The sequence below is a fragment of the Astatotilapia calliptera genome, chromosome 20 (genome assembly GCF_900246225.1).
Source record: "Astatotilapia calliptera chromosome 20, fAstCal1.2, whole genome shotgun sequence".
Taxonomy (NCBI): Eukaryota; Metazoa; Chordata; class Actinopteri; order Cichliformes; family Cichlidae; genus Astatotilapia; species Astatotilapia calliptera.
This window is the reverse complement of record NC_039321.1, coordinates 10,756,131-10,779,635: the sequence shown is the minus strand read 5'-3', so window position 1 is coordinate 10,779,635 and position 23,505 is coordinate 10,756,131. Positions and strand designations below refer to the sequence as shown.

General features: G+C 39.2%; 1 protein-coding gene across 1 annotated transcript; it reads left to right on the top strand.

The window, feature by feature from the left end:
• Positions 1-4,728: 4,728 nt before the first annotated feature.
• On the top strand, positions 4,729-19,271 carry LOC113013909 (deoxynucleoside triphosphate triphosphohydrolase SAMHD1-like). The gene is made up of 17 exons (XM_026155141.1): positions 4,729-4,790; positions 9,723-9,765; positions 9,886-9,925; positions 10,296-10,456; positions 10,620-10,735; positions 10,905-10,978; positions 13,233-13,379; positions 13,465-13,565; positions 13,686-13,794; positions 13,882-13,973; positions 14,069-14,184; positions 15,390-15,523; positions 18,147-18,176; positions 18,262-18,327; positions 18,459-18,563; positions 18,656-18,784; positions 18,967-19,271. The coding sequence occupies exons 3-17, from the start codon at positions 9,890-9,892 to the stop codon at positions 18,988-18,990; spliced, it is 1,440 nt and encodes a 479-aa protein (XP_026010926.1). The 5' UTR covers positions 4,729-4,790; positions 9,723-9,765; positions 9,886-9,889; the 3' UTR covers positions 18,991-19,271.
• Positions 19,272-23,505: the final 4,234 nt, after the last annotated feature.

Here is a 23,505-nt window from a genome sequence, read left to right as displayed (position 1 = left end):
TATATTAGTTTTTTATTTCAATGTAATAATTGTACAAAAACCAAAGTTCACTGTGAATTTTACATTTATCAACAAGTATACTGTTATGTATTTTGTATTATCACAATATTTTCTACGGTGAAATCCTGGCAACCACAGCAGCCAGTAATTCACTGTAAATTCTACAATATTTTTTACAGTGTCCTACAAAACGTGCTTCTTAGACACAAGGTATTTTTAGCCTGTTGTTTAGCACAGGTCAAAATAAAGGACAAACAATACATATGCTTAAGCAGCATTTTTCTATTTGTGGGTTCTTCCTTAAGTTGCAGTGCATTTGACCTTACAGGCCCACTGGAAGCACCAAAACTCCTTTCTTTATTATTTGGAGAATTGGGACAGCTCTTACAATGGCTACCACACAGGTTACCTGTCTCATTTAGTAATGAAAGAAATGAACTATTTGAACACACCTTTTGTCTTTTTTTGTTGATAAGATTTTGTTTTGTTGATTTCTTTAATTGCTTTCTGGTTTGTTTCGTGTGGGGCCGAAAAAGTATGTTGAAACACACATTCATTTCTAAATAAGTTTTGTTTGCATTGGAAATAATCATGTAGGGCTGTGATCCAAAGTTGTTCCACAAACTCAGTGTCTTACGCTTTCATTTATTTGGTTAAATGCAAAATGCTGGGTATTGACTATATATTTGGGTTTCAAAGTACACATGTAAATGTTTCCACATTCAAATCCATTTTCCCTATTTGCTCCCTTTCAACATGCAAAATAACCTACAAACTGTGTGCGTGTGTGTACTCTCTCTGGCAATTGATGAGATAACATGACACTTTTTCCAACAGAACCCAAAATCACCCCAGGCCACAGAATATTTGCCCTTTTTATATATATATATATATATAATATATATATATATATATATATATATATATATATATATATATATATATATATATATATATATATATATATATATATATATATATATATATATATATTTTATATATATATATATATATATATATATATATATATGGTTCTGTTTGGCTCTTTTCCCATCAGAATTGTTTTCTATAGTCAAATAAAGATGCCCAACGGATTTACTTTATCAAATGGACTAAATGGAGAAAGAAAGAGGGAAAGAAAAAGAACGGGGAAGAGGGATGGTGATGAAGGCCAAAAACCAACAAAAACTGACAAAAAATACATATATTAATCACCTGGTTCACCCTGTTGAGACAGAAGAAAGAGAAAACAAGCAAAGAAAAACAGAGCAATATAATAAACAACATCATCGCAATGATCTATGTGAATATAACAGTAAATATTAAATATTACTGTGCAGCACGTAAAATCGACAGTGCACAGTGTGCTTTGAGGTAGCAGCAAAAAGGGTGTAGTTTGTGTGTGTGTGTGAGCACCTGTGTGTACACCTGTGAGCATGAGCGCGCTTGTATTTAAAAGGTTCCTTCATGTAATGATCTGCTAGAGGTTGTGAGGGGCCATAGCCCTGTCCTCCTAGGTATGAAGCAGCTATGGAGGAGATCCAGGCTCCAGACATCCAGAGACCCGCAGAACACAAGAGACCAAGGAAGACCAACGAAGGGGCAACCGTGCCACTATCCCTGAAAGAGCTGAGGAGAGCCCCAGATGAGGGGTCGCTCAGCAGCCACGGAGCAGAAGCCAGGGGGAATTGCAGTGGCTCCGCCGGCAGTCAGCTGTGCTAGAGTGACCGAGCCCCAGGCTCCAGGCCCCGACAAGCAGCCACCAGGAGTGAGCCGGTGGGTACCTGGACGCCCATCCCCGGTCACAAAGAACCACCAATGCAATATCTGAGGGCGTCTGCCACTGGCAGGGGGACCGGTGGGGGGAGATAGGCTATTTGCCCTTTTTAACCTCTGCTGATTTCTACTGGTTTCCATTAAATAATGTGGGTTTCTGCGTAAGTCATTAATATATAGTAAACAAAGATATATAAAGGGACACTTTGAAAACACATCAGATATCAATGGGGAAAAACAATGTATGTGCCAGATGTGCATATACACAGGTTTTTCTCCAACAGTGGCAATTTTCTGGGCAGAAAAATCTAAATCGAAAACAAAGATCTCCTTTGCAGGATTTGTTGCCAAATGTGTCAATCATAACTGGATCAAAATCAACACATAGGAAATTGACCTCCACTGAAGACATCGAACAACAGACAGCAAAACAAAGGTCACCTTGGAGGATGTCACAGCAAAAGCAGAAGGTGATATTACCACCGAAGTACACAAAAGCCCATACACAAATAAGGTGGGGATTTCTAAGCTGTTACCTTGTGTGGTTAAGATACAATTTATTAATTGAAGAAATTTAAAAAAATGTTTGACAGGAATAGAAAAAGTACTTCTAAGTTGTTCAAAAGACATAAGAGTATTATTCCTAAATGTATAAGACACTTTTCTTATACCTTGATCGAACCAAAATTTAAAGCCTGCATCCGCCCTACCAGGAGGAAAGTTATTTCCAAATATGGGAGTAAACCTAGACAGTTGTAACATTTCTCCCAAGTAGTTATGTGTTTCAAACCAGATCAATATAGTGTTTTTCAAAAAGGGGTTCTTAGTTTGCTTATTTAGTGTCTTCCTGTCAGCTGAGTAAAGATATATGTTAGGGGGAATTTTGATTCTGTAGACTCCATAGAAACCCACACTGGAGTCTGCTCATTAACAAAATAAAACATTGCCGCTCTGATTTGAGCAGCCCAGAAGTACCACTATTTGGAAGTTGTAAACCCCCTCTTTGATAAGGAAGGTATAGTAATGAGATTCTGAGTCTTGGTCTTCTGTTATTCCAAATAAAGTTTCGGAATAGTTTTTGCAAGTATTGATTAAAAAAGGTAAAGATATTTTGGCAAAATTTACATTTTTAGTATATTAATTAGTTAGGAATCCACACATATCTTTCCCCTCTTCTCCTTCAAGGAGGCCCACCAAGCAAATATTATTTCTTCGGCTATTATTCTCCAGCTCTTCTACTCTTCTATTCTGTCACAGTACTGGGTCTGCAACCCAGTGTTTGCATGTGTTTTAGTTATATTTGTTGATTATTATATTTCATGGGTTTTGGTTCTGCTTGTGTTATATTTTTAGTCCTAGGATTTTGGTTTCTGTAATTTTGCCTTTCTCATGTTCCTCGTGTTGTCACGCTTGAAGACTGAAGTTCATAGCCATTGCCAAGGTAAATAACACACACGTCAAACTATTACATATGAGATCCTTCAGTTTAAGGTTTTATATAGTAGGTCACAGGTCTGTATGTATTAAAATGATTGGTCTTATGAGTATGTCAGGGGTTGACATTTGTTCAAACACAAGTAAGAGAAATGAGACAACTGCAGACCGACTCAGAGAGTAATTAGAAAACGTGCGCACGGGTGAATGTCTCTGAGAAGACAAAACACGGGTGAATGTCTCTGAGAAGACACACACACGGGTGAATGTCTCTGAGAAGACACACACACCGAGCACAGGCTGCTTGCTTTATTTATAAGGCAAAAATGGGTTACATAGTACTTCCTCTTTTAACTGTCAGGGAAGAGGTTAAACATTAAATCAGCTTATCTGATCTTTCACACACTGGGATAAGAATACAGAAGTATATCATGCTTTATCTGACATCACAGACACTGAAGTAAACAATGCATCCTTATATCATGCTGTCAAACATCTCAGACACTGAGGTAAGGAATGCATCAGTTTTCCTTTAACAATAGACTTGGTTAGGTGATTCTTCAACAATAGGCTTGGTTATGTGAAAATATATGAACACACAAAATATAAGGCATACTTGGTTAAAATATAAGGCACACTTGATTATATTGTATTATAGAGATTTGGTTATAATGTATAATGTAGAAAATCTCTAACAGAGTATAAAATGTTATCAATAAAATTTTATTAAGAAAGCAAAGTTATTTTCTGTTATTTTGCCTTTCTCGTGTTCCTCATGTTGTCACGCTTGTCTTCGTGTACCCTCTGACAATTCTTCGTCTCATGTCAGTGTATTCTGTTTTGCTTCCTCGCTGTCCTGTCATGTTTAATTAGTCCCAGCTGTGTTTCCCTCCCGTTGCCCGGTGCCTGATCACTCCCTGGTGTATGTTAGCCCTGTGTTTTCCTTTACTCTTGCATTGGTAACCGAACTTATGGCTGTGTGTCTCCCTGTGGGCCTCCTCATGTGTTTTGTTTTATACATGTCCCAGAATAGTGCTGTATTTTTTCCTTTCAGCAAATAAAGCTGTATTTGTGAGTTTAAGTCCTGCTTCCGTGAGTCTGCATTTGGGTCCTTTTCCTGCCTGCTGCACAAATCCTACACTGGCTGCAACTTAAATGTAAAACAGCCTTTTCTCAGTGCCAGGGTTTCTTTGTCTCACTGGGCTACACTACAAATATGGTCCAATGTAGGAGGTTCAACGTGACTGATGGACTTACTGTGTAGATATGGGAGGAGGGGGGGGGGGGGGGGGGGGTTCTTCTAAGCTGACAAATACACAACTGTAATTAAGAAAGCAATATTATGTTTCTAAATATACAGCACACTAAATCCTATACACAGGTATTGCAGCAGTGATGTAAGCACCACACCCATAGATACACATACACAAATAGAAAGACAGAAAACACAGGGGTGGAGATTAAACATCAAATACATTTTATTATAAGGAGGAGAGATTGAAGTGCATAGCAGTCAGAACTTGACATCAGTAACAGAGACATCGTTTTCATGCAGACTGAAGTTCATCGCCATTGCCAAGGTAATTAACACACACGTCAAACTTTACATGTGAGATCCTTCAGTTTAAGGTTTTATATGGCAGTTATTAAAATGACTGGTCTTATGAGTATAACATGTTATCAATACAATTTTAGTAAGAAAGCAGGAAGCTTTTTAAAAAAGGAAAAAGATGCAGGTATAATGTAAAGTACATTTGGCAAAATGTTTCCATCTTTAATGTTCTTATTTAATTTTTTTGTTCACTGCATCTTTAAATCAAATCAAATCACTTTTATTGTCACATCACATGTGCAGGTACATTGGTACAGTACATGTGAGTGAAATTCTTGTGTGCGAGCTTCACAAGCAACAGAGTTGTGCAAAATACAATAACGTAAACAAGCAAAATACAAGAATGGCTAATCTGAAACTAATAAATATATGTACAATATATAATAGTATACTTTGTGAGTGAGTTAGTGTTGGAATTTCTGCATAGTTCCATTTTGTCTTTTGTTAAGTTTTTGATATAATGTCAACCATTCTTAAAACATTTTGTGTTCAGAAGAAAAAAAATCTGAGTTACAAAAAGAGGAATTTATGTTTTCTGCACTGAACAAAACATTTTTTTTTCAACTTTATTATGAAAAAAAAAAAATCATTGGTCAACAAACAATCAGTCACTATAAAACTCAAATAAGTCAAAGTCAACAGAATTGTAGAAATGCTATTTCAGCTCAGTATTGACTGTTTCAAAAAACTGACTATGTTAATTCCACACATCATACAAAATTGTATAATAGTTCTTTTTGGTACAGCTTCTTGATCCACAGAGTTGTGGATCCAGACTCTCTCACCACCTCTCTTTAGTGATGTGTGAATCATGAACGAATCGTTCAATACTCGAGAATCACTTTACTGACTCGTGAATCATGATTCACAAGCTCAACTGACTTATTCACTGACTCATCCCTGTTGCTGTTAGCAAACTAATTTCATAGAAATATATCTAGCTGATAATTAAAATTGTGGAAAAAAAAACAACAACAGCCAGTTTCTTAACAAAAAAATTTCTGCTCTGAACTGGAAGAAAAAACCCTGAGTGGAAACTCACATCAAGACAATAGCTCATCAGTTCACAGTAGCATCACTCTGCTAACATACTAACAGAATCGTAGCATGAACGAATCACTCACTCACTCACCCCCTCCCTTCCTGTGCTGAATCGTAGCATGAACAAATAGGGGCCCTTTCTCAATTCTCAAGTACGCGAGTTCGTTCTCGGTGAGTCCATACCTGTCGAGAACGCATGTGAGTATGGACTTGCCGAGAACGTGAACACGAACTCGCGATTTGTACAATTGGGACACCAGCGTACCTGATGATGTCACAGGTCCAGAGTTTTTACTGCCGTCCCCTCTTAATTTAACTGTGATTAATATGTTATGAAGCTTAACTTTAATCACATCCAAACCGATTTACTCAGGAACAAATAAAACACTGAAATAAACCAAACATTAACATTTAGAAGTGATCTAAGTGACTTATATATCATGTTTAACCTCAGTAGCAAAAATAATGTACATGTATGCCTTAATATAAACAAACAGGTGAGATGTTAGAACACTTTATTTTTATATTAGTGGACACATCAAAAATTACAATAGCCAGATGCTGGGGTTTGGAAGAGAACTGAACAAATATTTAAAATATAATCTGATCATTTTGAAGCAGTCTTTAGAATCTCCACGTATTAACATGCTGTTTTTGTTAGCAGTGAAAATGTTTCCTCCTGAATTAAAATATATCTCAGCCAAGCCGATTTACTCAGGAACAAATAGAAACACTGAAATAAACCAAGCATTAACATTTCGAAGTTATCTAAGAGACTTATATATCATGTTTAACCTGAGTAGCGAAAGACCGTGGGGGGGTTGAAAACGATGTGCCGGGAGTCCGCCGATCTCGTGATCCTCGACCTTCCGGTCTGCTATGGAGCTGGTGGGTAACAGACGTCTCTGAAAACATCGGAGCACATTTGGAAATATATGATATCTTGATAAATCGAGCAGATATTTGAAGCTTACACTTGAAAATAACGTAAAAGTTCATTTTGCGACCCATAAAGAGTAATATTTAAAAGTTTGTAGCTGCATTCTGGGATATTTAGCTGTACCAAGTAAACACAAGTCACTACTGATGGATGCTCGATAAAATAGGTGGAGCGAGAGCACATCCGGAAATCTTTTGCGTTCTCGGCTTCATGCGTACTTTGAATTAGAACAGTACTTGGTCTCCAGCTGATGACATATCACGAGTACACAAGAACGCAAGAACGCACAAGTACGCATATTGGCTGTGTCCCAATTCAGGGTCTGCACGCTTGAAGTACGCATTTTAAGTGCGATTACGTCACCGCCACGTGACGACGGCTGTCCCAATTCAAAGTGTACTTCAAATGCATACTCCAAATGTGCCATCGATTTCCCCAAATATCAAGCGTGGTCCCATATATCCCACAATTCATAGCGCGGCGGTGGGTGTGGATAATTTTGCTGCAAAATACGGCAGAAGGGAGCAGCCGAAGAGTGAACTGTCAAAAGTAATTGAATATGAGCATTGCCGTTATGGGTTGCGTCCTTCTCCCATATGCTCTTCCAGTATTGCTCCGTCTCCAGCCTTGGTGGTGCTGTTCTCTTATTATTATTGTTCCCTTGCCACTGAGAGTACACCTTTGCTGGTTCTGTGGAGAACAGCTGGTTTATTCTACTGCCTTCTATCTCTCTGGTGTACCTCCTCAAGCGGCTGGCCAAGGCTGTGAGTCTTTGCTTGGCAGTTTCCAAGGCCTCAGGTATGGACAGCTTGCTGAATTTCTTATGCACCTTCTTTGTCGCACCTTTCTGCAACTCCGTTAGTTGGCTAACCTCCCTCCGTGCTACTTTGATCTTGCCCTCTAGCCTCCTTCTCCATGGAGGGTAAAATTTAAAAAATGACCATTTTTAAGCATCCTTCCTTGAATGTTTTTTTTTTTTTTGCCGGTCCCGTTTGGCTCTTTTGCCATCAGAATTATTGTCTAAAGGCGAAGAAAGATGCCCAACAGATTTACTTTACCAAATCGACCATTCCAGCCTTGCCGTATTGGTCTATTTGATTCACCTTTTATTTATTTATTTATTTTTTTTATTGTCACTTGTTAAATACGGAACAGACTTGACTGGGGAAAAGAAAGTGGAGAAAGAAAGAGGGAAACAAAAACAGTGGGGAAGAGGAACGGTGATAAAGGGCAAAAAACAAAAACCAACAAAATAAGCAGACGAAAAATACATATATCAGTCAATCAATCACCTGGATCACCTGTTGAGAAAGAAAAAAGAGAAAACAAGCAGAGAGAAAAAAAAAGAGCAACATATTAAACAACATCATCGCAATGATCTATGTGAATATAACAGTAAATACTAAATATTAAACATTATTGTGCAGCACGTAAGATCGACAGCGCACAGTGTGCTTTGAGGTAGGAACCAAAAAGGGTGTAGTTTGTGTGTGTGAGCACCTGTGTGTACACCTGTGAGCATGAGCGCGCTTGAATTTAAAAGGTTCCTTCATGTAATGATCTGCTAGAGGGTGTGGGGGGCCATAGCCCCGTCCTCCAGGGCATGAAGCAGGTATGGAGGAGATCAAGGCTCCAGACATCCAGAGGCCCTCAGAACACAAGAGACCAAGGAAGACCAACGAAGAGGCAACTGTGCCACTATCCTGGAAAGAGCTGAGGAGATCCCCAGATGAGGGGTCACTCAGCAGCCGCGGAGCAGAAGCCAGGGGGGGTTGCAGTGACGTGCCTGTGAGCTCCGCCGGCAGCCAGTTGTGCCAGAGTGACCGAGCCCCAGGCCCAGAGGCCGGGGCACCCCACCCCCGAAGTGGGCCGAGCGAGCCCCAGGCTCCAGGCTCCGACAAGCAGCCACCAGGAGTGAGCGGGTGTGTACCTGGACGCCCATCCCCGGACACAAAGAACCACCAATTCACCGATGTCTGAGGGTGTCTGCCACTGGTAGGGGAAGTGGTGAGGGGAGATAGGCCTCCATACCTTGGAGGGCCTGAGATGTCCCTAGAGAGGTGGAGTCTGATACCCAACCTGACATATACAGGGAGTGCAGAATTATTAGGCAAGTTGTATTTCTGAGGAATAATTTTATTATTGAACAACAACCATGTTCTCAATGAACCCAAAAAACTCATTAATGTCAAAGCTGAATGTTTTTGGAAGTAGTTTTTAGTTTTAGCTATTTTAAGGGGATATCTGTGTGTGCAGGTGACTATTACTGTGCATAATTATTAGGCAACTTAACCCTTTAAGACCTACCATAGAACCAAGTCCGCCAGAGCTTATATTATATTTTTACATGCTGTGGAGCCATTTTTGTGGCATCAAATGTCAAACATTAAGGAGGAAGCATGGTTTGGGTGTTTTTCTTGGATACAGGTGACTTTTACAGAGTGAGAGGCATCCTGAACCAAAATTGCTACCATAGCATTCTGCAGTGGCCTCTGGTATGCACCTAGTTGGTCAGGGGTTCATCCTACAGCAAGATAATGACCCAAAACACGAGTCCAGGCTATTACAGATCTATCTTAGGAAAAAAGAACAAGAAGGCAAGCTTGACAACATGGAGTGGCCAGCACAGTCTCCAGACTTAAACCACATCGAGCTGGTTTGGAATGAACTGGACGGAAGAGTGGAAGCAAAGCAACCCAGAAGAGCCACACATTTATGCAACAGTTAGGAAGACCTTTCTGAAGAATATTTGGCTTCTGATGTAGAAAGAAGGGCACAAACACATTCAACTGTTATATCTGTTAAAGGCAGCTACTTTGATGAGTCAGAAGATTAGAAACTGTTTGTTGTTTATAAATAGATTCTATGATTTATTTTTTAACTTAAAAAGTTGTTTATTTGTTCTGTGCTTTAATTCAGAGAACTGAAGTGTCAGAGTTTCAATAAAAAACTGGAAGAACTGGTAAGTTCTCACACTTGACCAGTATTGAAAAATTACAATTACATTCATTGACTGTTTCCTTTTATATCCAGAATGCATGTTGTGCAAAACTGTAATCTTTGGTCATTTAAACATTTACAGCACTATGGAGAAGCACTTGAACATCAAAGATTTAAACAAGGTGACGTAACATGAAAGTATCTTCTATAATATGGTCTTTGGTCTGTGGTCTAACTTACTGTTGTGATTAGCACTTCATAAAAATGTGAATTCATAATATATGTGTATCATGTGTATATTTGTCTATGTAAGATATCATTTGATGATCTTTTTAGGGAAATACAATCTTTATATTTAACTCACCTTAGACATAACGTCAGTAGGCTGGCCAACTGCCAGTGCCTTGGTCAAAGGCAAGGTGACAGAAAATTTGACCTAGCATGAGGCACAGTGTTTACTCACCAAGAAGTGAGTGCTGAACGAAAATCTGAGACCAAGTCCTCCAAAACCCTCCAAGTTTGTCTATTTTTTGTTCATTTCTCTTCACACAGGTGTTTAATGATCCCATCCATGGCCACATCGAGTTACATCCACTACTTGTCAAGATCATAGACACACCTCAGTTTCAGAGACTACGAAACATAAAGCAGCTTGGGGGCGGTTATTTCGTTTTTCCAGGAGCATCGCACAACCGCTTTGAACACTCAATAGGGTATGTCCACTTGTTTACAGTCAGATACACTAGTAATGCTTTTCTTTCAGTGCTGCATGATGAAGTGTGTGTGTGTGTGTGTGTGTGTGTGTGTGTGTGTGTGTGTGTGTGTGTGTGTGTGTGTGTGTGTGTGTGTGTGTGTGTGTGGTTTTTGGTGATACAGGGTGGGGCACTTAGCAGGAGAACTTGCAAAAACTCTGAAGCTGAAACAGCCAGAACTCGACATCAGTGAACGAGACGTCCTTTGTGTGCAAATTGCAGGTCTCTGTCATGACCTGGGTAAGTGCTGCACGTCTTTCACTCTAATAGCATCAAGTTTATAATACTAGCCAGTGTAAAATAAAACATGCTTGGTAAAATGAAAAAGGCAAATGGTCAGTGTGTGTGTGAAGTATAACAGGAGGCATTAATTATTATTATTATTTTTTACATTTGTTTCTCCATGAAGGACATGGACCTTTTTCCCATCTTTTTGATGGAATGTTCAACCCCGAAGCAGACCCAGAACATAAAGACTGGAAGGTAAGAAAAAAAAAAATTTCTACTTTGAGACGCGACATAATGGCCACCCACAAAAATCAAATATATTTGAAAACACTGTCAGATGCCATCTTGAGGAAATAAAGTACACATGGCACTAAATGATAGAAACAACACAGTGTTAACAATTATCAGCACAAACAAACAAACAAACATGATTTTCTGCTAGAAGAAGCCATACCACTGTTATGTCCACGCTCATCATGTCAAACTCAAAAGTTGAGAACCTCTGGTTAAAACTGGAATACAGACAATAATTACCTCTATTAACCCTTTAAGACCTACCATAGAACCAAGTCCGCCAGAGCTTATATTATATTTTTACATGTTGTAGAGCCATTTTTGGGAGCATTTCAAGTTGCTATACATCAATACAACCATTACAGCCTAAATTTTAATAATATGCATGCATTAAGTGCATAGTAATTGTATAAATTGCAAAAAAAGTGCAATAAACTACAAAAAAAAATTAAATCGTTTTTGTTTTTTAACATATATTTCTAGTTAGAGAAATTTAAGAGGCTTATCCCTCAAAACTGTAAATACAAAAAAGTTGCACAAACTAGTTTCCCACCACAGGAAATTTATTTTGAGTGTCTGCACACCAATTTCTATACACTGCAGGAAAAACAAAAATAAATATTATACTGCAAATTTGCATCAAAATAAACTATTTCCAGCAGTGCAATATGAGTCCTAAGCATCCCAGAAACGACACAGAAAGTCATAAAGTCAAACATAACTTTTAAAAACACCAGTATAAGCTCATGAGGCCTTGATGGTAAAAAAAAAAAAAAAAAACTACATTTCCGCAAAAATGACGTCACTTCCGGTTTCGGGCAGGTCATGGCGGACATGCGATTCACGATGATGGACGTAGGAAGTGTTATTAACAGCTGATCGGATCGGCAAAGCGAGTTTCTGGAATATTATGTTTTTGTTGCTGCAAGCGCTTTTTATGCCGTTTTTGCAAAGCTATATGCAGTGTTGGGGAGTAACGGAATACATGTACCGCCGTTACGTATTTAGAATACAAAATATGAGTAACTGTATTCCGTTACAGTTACCGTTTAAAAAGGTGGTATTCAGAATACAGTTACTTTGTTGAAATAAATGGATTACACTGCGGTACTTTCCTGTTTCATATTGTCGCGGGTCAAGACTGTTTGGGTTTTGTTTGACAGCTACGTTCTGTTGTTCCAGGCGGCAGCGTTACGGTTGCCATGGTTACAGGGCAATGCTCTCTCTCTTTCTGCGACCGTGTGTTTCCTGGGTGAAAGAGCGCCTTTTCGTTGTTGTTGTTGTGCTAAGCTAACAGGCAGAATGCTACAAGCATAGCTCTAAAGAATGTAGCATCATGGGCAGTGTAGTCCGTGTTGCAGGGAGAATAGACTGCCATACACGTTATGGGTCTGTGAGCGCGAGGAGGGAGAAAAAGGCGAGTGGAAAGGTACGAGTTGTCGTCGAGGAAAAACGGGAGCTGGAAGCATGTAAATATAATAATAACCACTGCAGCCAAGAAGAGTGCCTGACGAGCCCAGTTAGCTATTAAGACTCGACTGTACACCGTGTTCGTGTTTTCCTCCGAAAACAATAAGTTCCGTTGGAGCAGCCTTTCAACGCCTCTCTCTGTCTCTTGCAAGAAAAATTGACCCACACAACAAAGTAAAGCTATTTTTCGGCTATGAGCCGACAGGGACCCCGCCGTATTAGTCAGAGGTCCCTTTACTACAGTTCGGAGTCGCGGACCTTCAGTAATAGTAATAAATCACACAGCAATAGTACATTCACGTTGTTGTAAAAAGCATGATAATATATTAAGTAATCCAAAGTATTCAGAATACGTTACTCTCATTGAGTAACGTAACGGAATACGTTACAGAATACATTTTGGGGCATGTATTCTGTAACGGAATACATTTTAAAAGTAACCTTCCCAACACTGGCTATATGTGGAAGGAAACTGACCTAGGACAAGCTGATGGCATAAGATGTAAGTACAACTCCTCCGGTTTCATATGCAAAAAAATTATTGCGCTAGCTCATATGGTTGCAGTGCTACCGTGATTTAAAAATAGTTACGCAAAACGGAGCGTGCCCGCTCTGACCGGTTTTAAAGGGTTAAGAGATGGTCATGTGCTCAAATTTGATTCTGTATGTTGTATCTGATCATTTTAAACGTTCAACCATTTGAATTCTGTTCTTAATATAAACAGTAATAATGTATCTCTTGCAGCATGAGGATGCCTCTTTAGAGATGTTTGATCATCTGGTGGTGGCGAGTGATCTGGCACAAGAGATGGAGCGTTATGGACTGATACTCCCACCTGACCTGACATTTATCAAGGAGATGATTAAACCTCTAAAGATTGATGACGCTGAGGTACTGGCCAGTTACTGTCTGAATATTATGAAACCATTCGTTATCATCGCTGTCACGAACGTCAATTCTGGTGTCGTCTCCACAGTGGCCGTATGAAGGTCGAGATGAGAATAAATCCTTCCTCTATGAAATTGTGTCAAACAAGCAAAATGGGATTGATGTGGACAAATTCGACTACTTTGCCAGGTGGGACTTGTGTTGATGACAAACTCAGTATTTCTATCTACAGCAAGTCTTAAAGGTGTTTTGGAGGGTTTACCATAATAAATGTAATTAAATTGATGCATGTCCTCTCTCCTATCTCAGGGACTGCCACCACCTGGGCATCCGGAACAACTTTGACCATCAACGCTTCATCATGTTTGCCAGGGTGTGTGATGTGAATGGGAGGAAGCACATTTGCTCTAGAGACAAGGTGTGGATCCCTGCTTTTTATCAGTTTTTAATGAGTAATTCATTATCTGATTGGCTGTGACTAAACTATAGGCGATGGTCTCAACAGGAAGTGGCAAACCTGTATGACATGTTCCACACAAGGAACTCTCTCCACAGAAGAGCCTACCAGCACAGAGTAACCAAGAGTGTAGAAATTATGTAAGTACCAACTGTGTAATTCTATTGTAAGACAACATTTATTTCATCTACAGAGTTCCCATAAAGTCATATACTGGGTCTTTTTTTTTATCCAGGATCAAAGACGCCCTCTTGAAAGCAGATCAGTACATCCTGACTAAAGGTTCAGGAGGGACAACGTTCTGTCTCTCCAAAGCTAAAACTGACATGGAAGCCTACACAAAGCTGACAGGTAGTGGAAAACATGCTCTACATATTTCCTTTTAAAAAAATACTAAAATGTCTATACATACATGTTCTGTCAAGTGATTTGTCTTACTTTGAAATAATTCTACTATCTCATTGATTTTAAGTGTTTTCAGTGCAGGATGGATAGATAGATAGATAGATAGATAGATAGATAGATAGATAGATAGATAGATAGATAGATAGATAGATAGATAGATAGATAGATAGATAGATGTTGTTCTGTCAAGTAAGTAATTTAATTATTTTTTTTGTTGTTGTCCCGTTTGGATCTTTAGCCATCAGAATTGTTGTCTTAAGGCCAAGAAAGATGCCAAGCGGATTTATTTTACCAAGTGGATCATCATGGCCTTGCCATATTGGTCCATTTGATTGGCCTTTATTATAATTATGAATTTATTTTATTTTATTTTCGGTTGCTACAAACGGGACAGACATGACTGGGGGATAGGACAGGGAGAAAGAATGAAAGAAAGAGGGAGAGAAAGAAAAACAGAGGGGAGAAGAGACGGTGAGAAAGGGGGGAAGAAAGAAAGAAAAACAAACAAAACACCTGGATCACCTGTATGGAGAAAAAAAACAGAAGAGAAAACAAACAAAAAAAGAGCAACTTGCCTGTCCAAAACATGAAATGGACACACATGCAGACGTTGCATTGCCAATAATCTTATATAATTCAAGAATTTGGTAGTGAACAAAAACATATAATATGTATGTAAAAATGTATGTAAATGAATTAACGTCTGTTTAAATGCTTACCAATGATTATTTTCATGTTGGTTTGAAGTTGAAAAAAAAAATCTCACTCTGCTGTTACTGCAGTTTATTGCAACTTACTGCAACTTCTGCATTTGTGTTGTTGTTTTTTTTTCACGCTTTGGAGATGCACAGCGTGAAAAAAAAAACTGTTGACTGGCGTGACTATTACAGGATTTGCCATGATGTCAGGTTGATTCTTCAGTATGACGGATACGTCTCTACTAGTTTATAGTAAACTGTAAATTTATTTATTTAATACTGCAGTATTACTAATGCTTTGCTTGCTTTATCGCTTGCTTATTTTGTTTTGTTTATTAATGTTAATCAATTTTTTGTGTGTCTTTCTTTATATGACATTACTGATGAACTTGTGAATGTTTCTTTTGTTTACTTGAATTGACCTGATCTTAACTTTGTCTGTTTACTCTGCAGATCAAATGATTGAAAGAATACTCCACCCTTGTTCTTGTTCAAATGAATTCACTCCCTCTCCTCTGGAGGAAGCAAGGATGATTCTGCAGAGGATCATGTCTCGAGACCTGTACCAGTTTATGGGTGAAACCAAGGTGTGCAATCAGGGATGGACTGGGAAAAAAAATTGGCCCAGGCTTTTTTGGCCCACTTACTTCTGCATATCACCTTTAAAAACTATTTATCTTGCTTTGTTATCGTTTAGTATCATTTTTTTCAGCACAACCTCATATTTCTGAATTTACAGTTAGTTTTTCATTTTGACACAATTACTCAATTAATAATTGATCTAAAATCAGACAAAAAAAAAATCTGAGTAGAAAAGGTTATATTTTTTACTGTAACAACCACAAACATGTTTAACAGATCATAACTGGAAATGTAAATATAAATTGTAAATTTATAAACAAACGACAGTTATTGCAAATAGCTATTTGCAACTATTTGCAGCCATGGCGTTCTTTTATAGCCATTTCAAACTATTTACAGAACAATCTGGTGTTCTGCATCAAATAAGATGTACATTTTTCCACCAATAGGAAAGGGGTGTTTTTTATTTTATTTTATATTTGTTTGGTCATAAGCAGAGAGTGCTTGCTAGCGCTGTCCTTAGATGTAAATTTGACAATAGCATTCAGGAAAAATGCGAACATTTTTTTTATCATGGCTCTGGTTTTACGTGTTCTTGTCAACACAATTTAAAAATTAGTATATAGTCTGAATACCTCACTTTACACACAAAAATGGACACTGAGGCTTGTCTTGGGTTCACATGACATCTTGTTGCTATGTCATCTTAAATTGGTCATGTTACCATGGTTTACTAGTTTTCTTTCTCAGCCAATCAGCAGCACTTGTGCAATTGTTTCGCCCCCATAGCTCCCGGTAAGCTGTAGACAGCTTCAACTGTCTGTGTGTTTACAAATAGTAATGTGTCCGTGCAGCATTTTCTTTTTAGTAACGGTAACAGCATTCTAACAGTAGAAATAGTAATGAGTTAGATTACTAGTTACTGAAAAATGCTGTTATTCTCATCACTGCTCTTCTCTTCCCCACCTCTCCACAGCTGGGGCGATAACAGTGCAGCAGCTAACATGGTGGTTGATTTGACTCATTTTGCTGCATCTGTTAGTTTATTTTTATTGTTTTCTCTCAGGTGTGGACCAAAACAACTGCACCAAGACCCTGTGGCTCCATCAGATGATCTCATGACTCATTGAGTGACACCACTGACCAGTCAGTTGGTGGCATGAGGTCTGACCACATCACATTTTAGTACCTGCTCAGATCGCTTTGAACCCTGACTGAGCAGGCGCTATTTTAGTACCTGGTACAAGGTACTATGACCTAATAGAAAACCCTGAAAACTGTGGCGAGTAGATCCAATTAGGTACTAATAAAAAGGGGCTTTTGGAGAAGGTTCGTACATAATTCAAACTCGATCCCAACAGACTACCAGGTGTACATTGAGAGTTTGAACTAAAAAGCTTCTGTAAGATTTACATTAGAAAAAAGGCAGGAAATTACTGTAGATGTGTAAAGGCCTGTACAGGCTAGTATCTAGCCGTAAAATAAATGGAAATTGTCCTCTGGGAAATTCCTCCGGGAACTGCATGCATACTCCCGCCACATCAGGACTGATATTGTCATGCACCAGGAGGAATCCAGGACCCAATGCACCAGCATAGGGTCTGTAAGCGTGGGACTTCAACCCAAGATCTGTTGCATAACCTGTAGAGGTTTGTGTGTCTCTCCATGGATATGCCTCCCTAGACCATCACTTATAAACCCTCAAACTGGTCATGCTAAACAATGTTACAGGCAGCATCACATTTTCCATGGCTTCTCCAGACCCTTTCACAGCTGTCCAATGTGAGCCTTTCTTATGCGTTCACCTCTCATCTGTGAAAAGTGCCGGGTTCCAGTGGTAGACTTGCCATTTCTGGTATTTAATGGCAAATGTGTGGCGCAAAAGAGCAGATACTGCTCTGGACAGGACCTTCTATGGCGCTTTCCTGCTCTCCTAGAGTTACTGCTGTTAATGCCCTGGATTCTCCTCCATTCTCTTGAGACTGTACTGGAAGACACAGAAGAACATCTGGCAGTGGCTTGTATTAATGTGCCATTCTGGAGGATTTGGACAGCCTCTGTAGGGAACATGTATTGCATCAGTCTTCCAGTAGTGACACTGACCCTTGCCAAAAGCAAAACTAGCCAAAAGCAGTGAGCCAGCCTGACGCAGGGCTTATGCAGAGAGACAGACAACCATACCCACCTGCGGGCAATTTAGATTCCCCACTTAACCTAACCCCACTACTTACATGTCATTAGACTGTGGGAGGAAGCTGGAGTACCTGGAGAAAACCTCCAAAAGAACATTAAACTCCACACAGAAAGGTCCTGGCCAGATGCAAAGTTGAACTCAGGACCTTCTTGGTGTGAGGGAACAGTGCTAATCACCACGCCACTGTACTGCCCGATGTTCTCAATATTTGAGACAGAGTTAAGCTGAATTCATCGTAGCTGATCTTGATACCATTTTGAAACCATTTAAATCCTAAGTGAGTCATTCATAGTCACCTACATAATAGCTTATTAGCTCAGTTTAACCTCCATTTTATTTTATTGCTGGAAAACATCTAGTTGATTACAATATTTGTTGTGTGTGAGTGCGCTAAAAAAGAGAGAGATGATGTGACTCTTCTCTCCCTTTCTCAGCTCAAGAAAGAAGACCAAGAAGAAATACAAGTAAGAGTGAAAAGTGATCATAAAAAGAGATCAGCAAAACAATGATAACACAATGACAGCACATGTTCTTTCCTCCATCTGTCAGAAGATGAAGGACAGCTTGGAAAATGAACTGGTTAAAGTCATTCCAAAAGACAACTTTGAAATTAATGTGAGTTTTTATTCTAATTATACTCAGTAATAAATCTTCCTAAAATCTTGGCTTTTGTTTTGTTTTTTTAGCTAAATTGTGTTGCCAACCTCGACTGAGTCATAATGTACATGTGAACACTGCTCGTTTAGGTTGTCACTTTGGACTATGGGATGAAAAACAAGGACCCCATCAATACCACATATTTCTACACTAAGGCTAACCCTACTGAAGCATTCAAGATTCCCAGAGAACAGGTCAGAACTACTGCATGTCTTTGCATGAGCTGTGTGTTCTTTCTGTAGATGTCTCTGTAAAACAGCTTTTATGTTACTGTCCTTGTTGTCAGGTGTCCAAGCTTCTCCCAGTGTGCTTTGCTGAGAAGATCCTCAGAGTTTACTGTAAGAACTCAGCGAGTCTGAGAGATGCTAAGTTCTGCTTTCAAAGCTGGTGTCACGAAAATGACTTTCTAACTGAGGTAACACTTTATTCTGTTTGATGGCAGTGGGAGGCATTACCATGTTACAAGCAATGTGATGAGAACATAAAGAAGAAAGCTGCAGTTAAACCTGCATATCCTGTCAGAGCCTCGAGTTAGCATTACACTTTTGACCTTTTGGTTGTACTAATGAACTTGTCTGTGTCCTTTTATATCTACAGGATCGAGACAGAGCAACTCCATGAAATGAAGATGGGAAACACTGAGAAATTAGGTTTTTTGTGTTACTGCAGAGAATTAAAAACAGGTAAATCGACAAACTAAAGTAGTTTAATGATTAAACTATTTATCACACATTTTCACAATAATCAGACTATATAGCTCAACTTGGCTCAATGGTTTGGATAAAGGCTACTGCTATGATTTGAAAAATCATTATTTATTATATAACAGGTCTCTACATGACAATTTACCAAAGGATAACAGAATCTTTCTGCTGTTTCCTCTTTAGATTTGTTTACTGCTGGTTTCTGGTCCATTCAAAATAAAGTTACTTTTCTCTTTGTTGTGTATTATTTTAAAGTAACGGCTTTTGGAACATAAGAGGGAACTATTATAAAGATACTATATTCTTAAAAATCGCATAGATTTCACTATGCTACTCATCCCTGCTGGTTAGTGTTGGAAAAAAGCATCTAGAATGCAAAACCTAATGGAGCCGGGTAGCACGAGCTCTCATTATGAAACTGACTTAACAGACATTTATAGCAATTTACATTGTATGTGATTTTTCAGTGGTCCATAGTGGTGCTCTTGGAGGAGTGGAGTTTAGGTAATAATTATTATTGTTCAGAGAGATCAAGTCCATTTGCTGTTAGCCCTTTTGCCACAGCTGAGGTTTAGACACCAGAAACCTTTGTAAACTTTGTAGGAAATGAAAGATTACAAGAACTGTGTTGAAGAGAGGCTGGACAGTGTCACAGGACAGCCACAAAAGCTTTTGGCACACTTTAGATGTTGTGCTCCAACTTACGAGCAAACCAGGTGCACTGCAGTCACAAAGTTGAGAAGAATCTTTATAACATATATCAGACCACATGTGTTTTGTAACATGTTTTTGTTGTAAAATTTCAATATTCCTGTGATCTGTGGCTGATGTGCACTTACAAGCTCTTGGCCAGAGCTAGTGAATGCCAGGTGCTGTATCAGTAAAGTGTGTGGTGCTGATATTATATGGAAAATCAAAAACTGCTACAACCATCAGTGTCTCGGTGTCATCCAGGTGACCAAAAAGTTCATTCTGTTCATCTAGCATATACAGGGAGAGCAGAATTATTAGGCAAATGAGTATTTTGTCCACATCATCCTCTTCATGCATGTTGTCTTACTCCAAGCTGTATAGGCTCGAAAGCCTACTACCAATTAAGCATATTAGGTGATGTGAATCTCTGTAATGAGAAGGGGTGTGGTCTAATGACATCAACACCCTATATCAGGTGTGCATAATTATTAGGCAACGTCCTTTCCCTTGGCAAAATGGGTCAAAAGAAGGACTTGACAGGCTCAGAAAAGTCAAAAATAGTGAGATATCTTGCAGAGGGATGCAGCAGTCTCAAAACTGCAAAGCTTCTGAAGCGTGATCATCGAACAATCAAGTGTTTCATTCAAAATAGTCAACAGGGTCGCAAGAAGCGTGTGGAAAAACCAAGGCGCAAAATAACTGCCCATGAACTGAGAAAAGTCAAGCGTGCAGCTGCCAAGATGCCACTTGCCACCAGTTTGGCCATATTTCAGAGCTGCAACATCACTGGAGTGCCCAAAAGCACAAGGTGTGCAATACTCAGAGACATGGCCAAGGTAAGAAAGGCTGAAAGACGACCACCACTGAACAAGACACACAAGCTGAAACATCAAGACTGGGCCAAGAAATATCTCAAGACTGGTTTTTCTAAGGTTTTATGGACTGATGAAATGAGAGTGAGTCTTGATGGGCCAGATGGATGGGCCCGTGGCTGGATTGGTAAAGGGCAGAGAGCTCCAGTCAGACGCCAGCAAGGTGGAGGTGGAGTACTGGTTTGGGCTGGTATCATCAAAGATGAGCTTGTGGGGCCTTTTCGGGTTGAGGATGGAGTCAAGCTCAACTCCCAGTCCTACTGCCAGTTTCTGGAAGACACCTTCTTCAAGCAGTGATACAGGAAGAAGTCTGCATCCTTCAGGAAAAACATGATTTTCATGGAGGACAATGCTCCATCACACGCGTCCAAGTACTCCACAGTGTGGCTGGCAAGAAAGGGTATAAAAGAAGAAAAACTAATGACATGGCCACCTTGTTCACCTGATCTGAACCCCATTGAGAACCTGTGGTCCATCATCAAATGTGAGATTTACAAGGAGGGAAAACAGTACACCTCTCTGAACAGTGTCTGGGAGGCTGTGGTTGCTGCTGCACGCAATGTTGATGGTGAACAGATCAAAACACTGACAGAATCCATGGATGGCAGGCTTTTGAGTGTCCTTGCAAAGAAAGGTGGCTATATTGGTCGCTGATTTGTTTTTGTTTTGTTTTTGAATGTCAGAAATGTATATTTGTGAATGTGGAGATGTTATATTGGTTTCACTGGTAAAAATAAATAATTGAAATGGGTATATATTTGTTTTTTGTTGAGTTGCCTAATAATTATGCACAGTAATAGTCACCTGCACACACAGATATCCCCCTAAAATAGCTAAAACTAAAAACAAACTAAAAACTACTTCCAAAAACATTCAGCTTTGATATTAATGAGTTTTTTGGGTTCATTGAGAACATGGTTGTTGTTCAATAATAAAATTATTCCTCAAAAATACAACTTGCCTAATAATTCTGCACTCCCTGTATTGCAAGTGATTTCTTTGCACAGTGACTGAAACAAACCTACTGATTAAACAATGGGCTGTGAGGTCAGTTTCTTGATCAATAATATGCAAATTGTCATGACTATTGATCAACAGCCACTGATTAACCACTGATTTTGTTCAAATAAAATATGAAACTCTCATATGAGAAGGATGACGTAAATATACAAATGTTGATACATAAATACCCAGTAAGTCCAAGCATCAAGTTAAGTGTACACATGACTTGTTTAAAACACGTGTATGAGCTTAAACAATTGGTAAAACAAGTCTGAACAATGTTGGACACGCCCAATGCATGAACATAAATAAAGTATTTCTTGTTTTATAGTCAAGTCTTCCTCATCATCATGTTTTTTCTTTCCTTTTTTGTTGTGCAATCAGACACAACTTAAAGATGCTCTGGAGAATATTTTCATAGCCATTTAATCATATCAAGAAAATGGGATGAAAGTAACTGTCACGGTTTGTGGAGACAGACCGTGCGGAGATGTGTGTGGTGGACCCAGGTGCAAACACAAGTGAGGATACGGGAGTGAACCTAAACAAAAGCGAGCCTTTTATTGTGGCTGATGATCACGAAAGAAACAAACAAGAATGAGGGCAGCACAAGAGCAGTAACTAAACAGAAACCTAAACTGGGAACAAACTATGGTAAGGCTATGGCTGGGGATACAAAAGACTGGGCATGGAAACACGGAGCGTGGGAACACAGACGATGCGACACAGATTACATGAAACACAGAGACTAAATACACATGAGGGATGATCAGGGGAAGTGGCCACACATGGGAGCACAGCTGACACACATGAACCTAACGACAGGACAGGAGAGGTGAAACTAAATACACTGACATTGAATACAGACTTTCAGAATAAAACAGGAAACTAACAGACACAAAGAACCAGACAGGACACTGAACTTGACAGGCAGACTCATAAGTAGACACAATAACACCATGGACAGACAAGGAACACAGAGAAGTGGGAGCAGGCAGGCAAAGAACAGAAACCTAACAAATGGCAAATCACAACAGAATACACACTCGGAATGAACAAAAGCATAAGGAAACAAAACACTGAGTCGGCAGGCTCAGGACCATGACAGTAACTTCAGAAAGCTGAAGTAAAAAATGTTGTGAAAGAGAAAATGGAAAGGCAGTGGACTGATTACAGCTACCAACAAATTATTTTTTCAGTAATTATTTTGTACTGTTCCTGCCCAGCGATCTTAGCTAATTATAGGCCAATCTCCAACCTTCCTTTCATATCAAAAATCCTTGAAAGAGTAGTTGTCAAACAGCTAACAGATCATCTGCAGAGGAATGGTTTATTTGAAGAGTTTCAGTCAGGTTTCAGAGCTCAGCACAGCACAGAAACAGCTTTAGTGAAGGTTACAAATGATCTTCTTATGGCCTCTGACAGTGGACTCATCTCTGTGCTTGTCCTGCTAGACCTCAGTGCAGCTTTCGATACTGTCGACCATAATATTCTATTAGAGCGATTAGAGCACGCTGTAGGTATTACAGGTTCTACGCTGCAGTGGTTTATATCATATCTATCTAATAGACTCCAATTTCCTCATGTAAATGGAGAGTCCTCTTCACACACTAAGGTTAATTATGGATTCAGTATTCATTGGATACAGGGTTCAATGCTAGGACCAATTCTGTTTACATTATACATGCTTCCCTTAGGCAGTATCGTCAGAAGACATAGCATACATTTTCACTGCTATGCAGGTGATATCCAACTTTATCTATCCATGAAGCCAGATTGTCAGGGGATTTTTAAGTTTTATTGTCATGAAATGCAACTGAGTGATATACTGATAAGTGTTTAATATTTCTGCTTATGCAAACGTC

Coding starts and splice junctions, on each gene's coding strand:
- LOC113013909 (XM_026155141.1), top strand. CDS start 9,890: ATGGAGAAGCACTTGAACATCAAAGATTTAAACAAG. Junction 13,380..13,464: donor TAAAGATTGATGACGCTGAG/GTACTGGCCAGT, acceptor TCGTCTCCACAG/TGGCCGTATGAAGGTCGAGA. Junction 18,785..18,966: donor AAAATGACTTTCTAACTGAG/GTAACACTTTAT, acceptor TTATATCTACAG/GATCGAGACAGAGCAACTCC.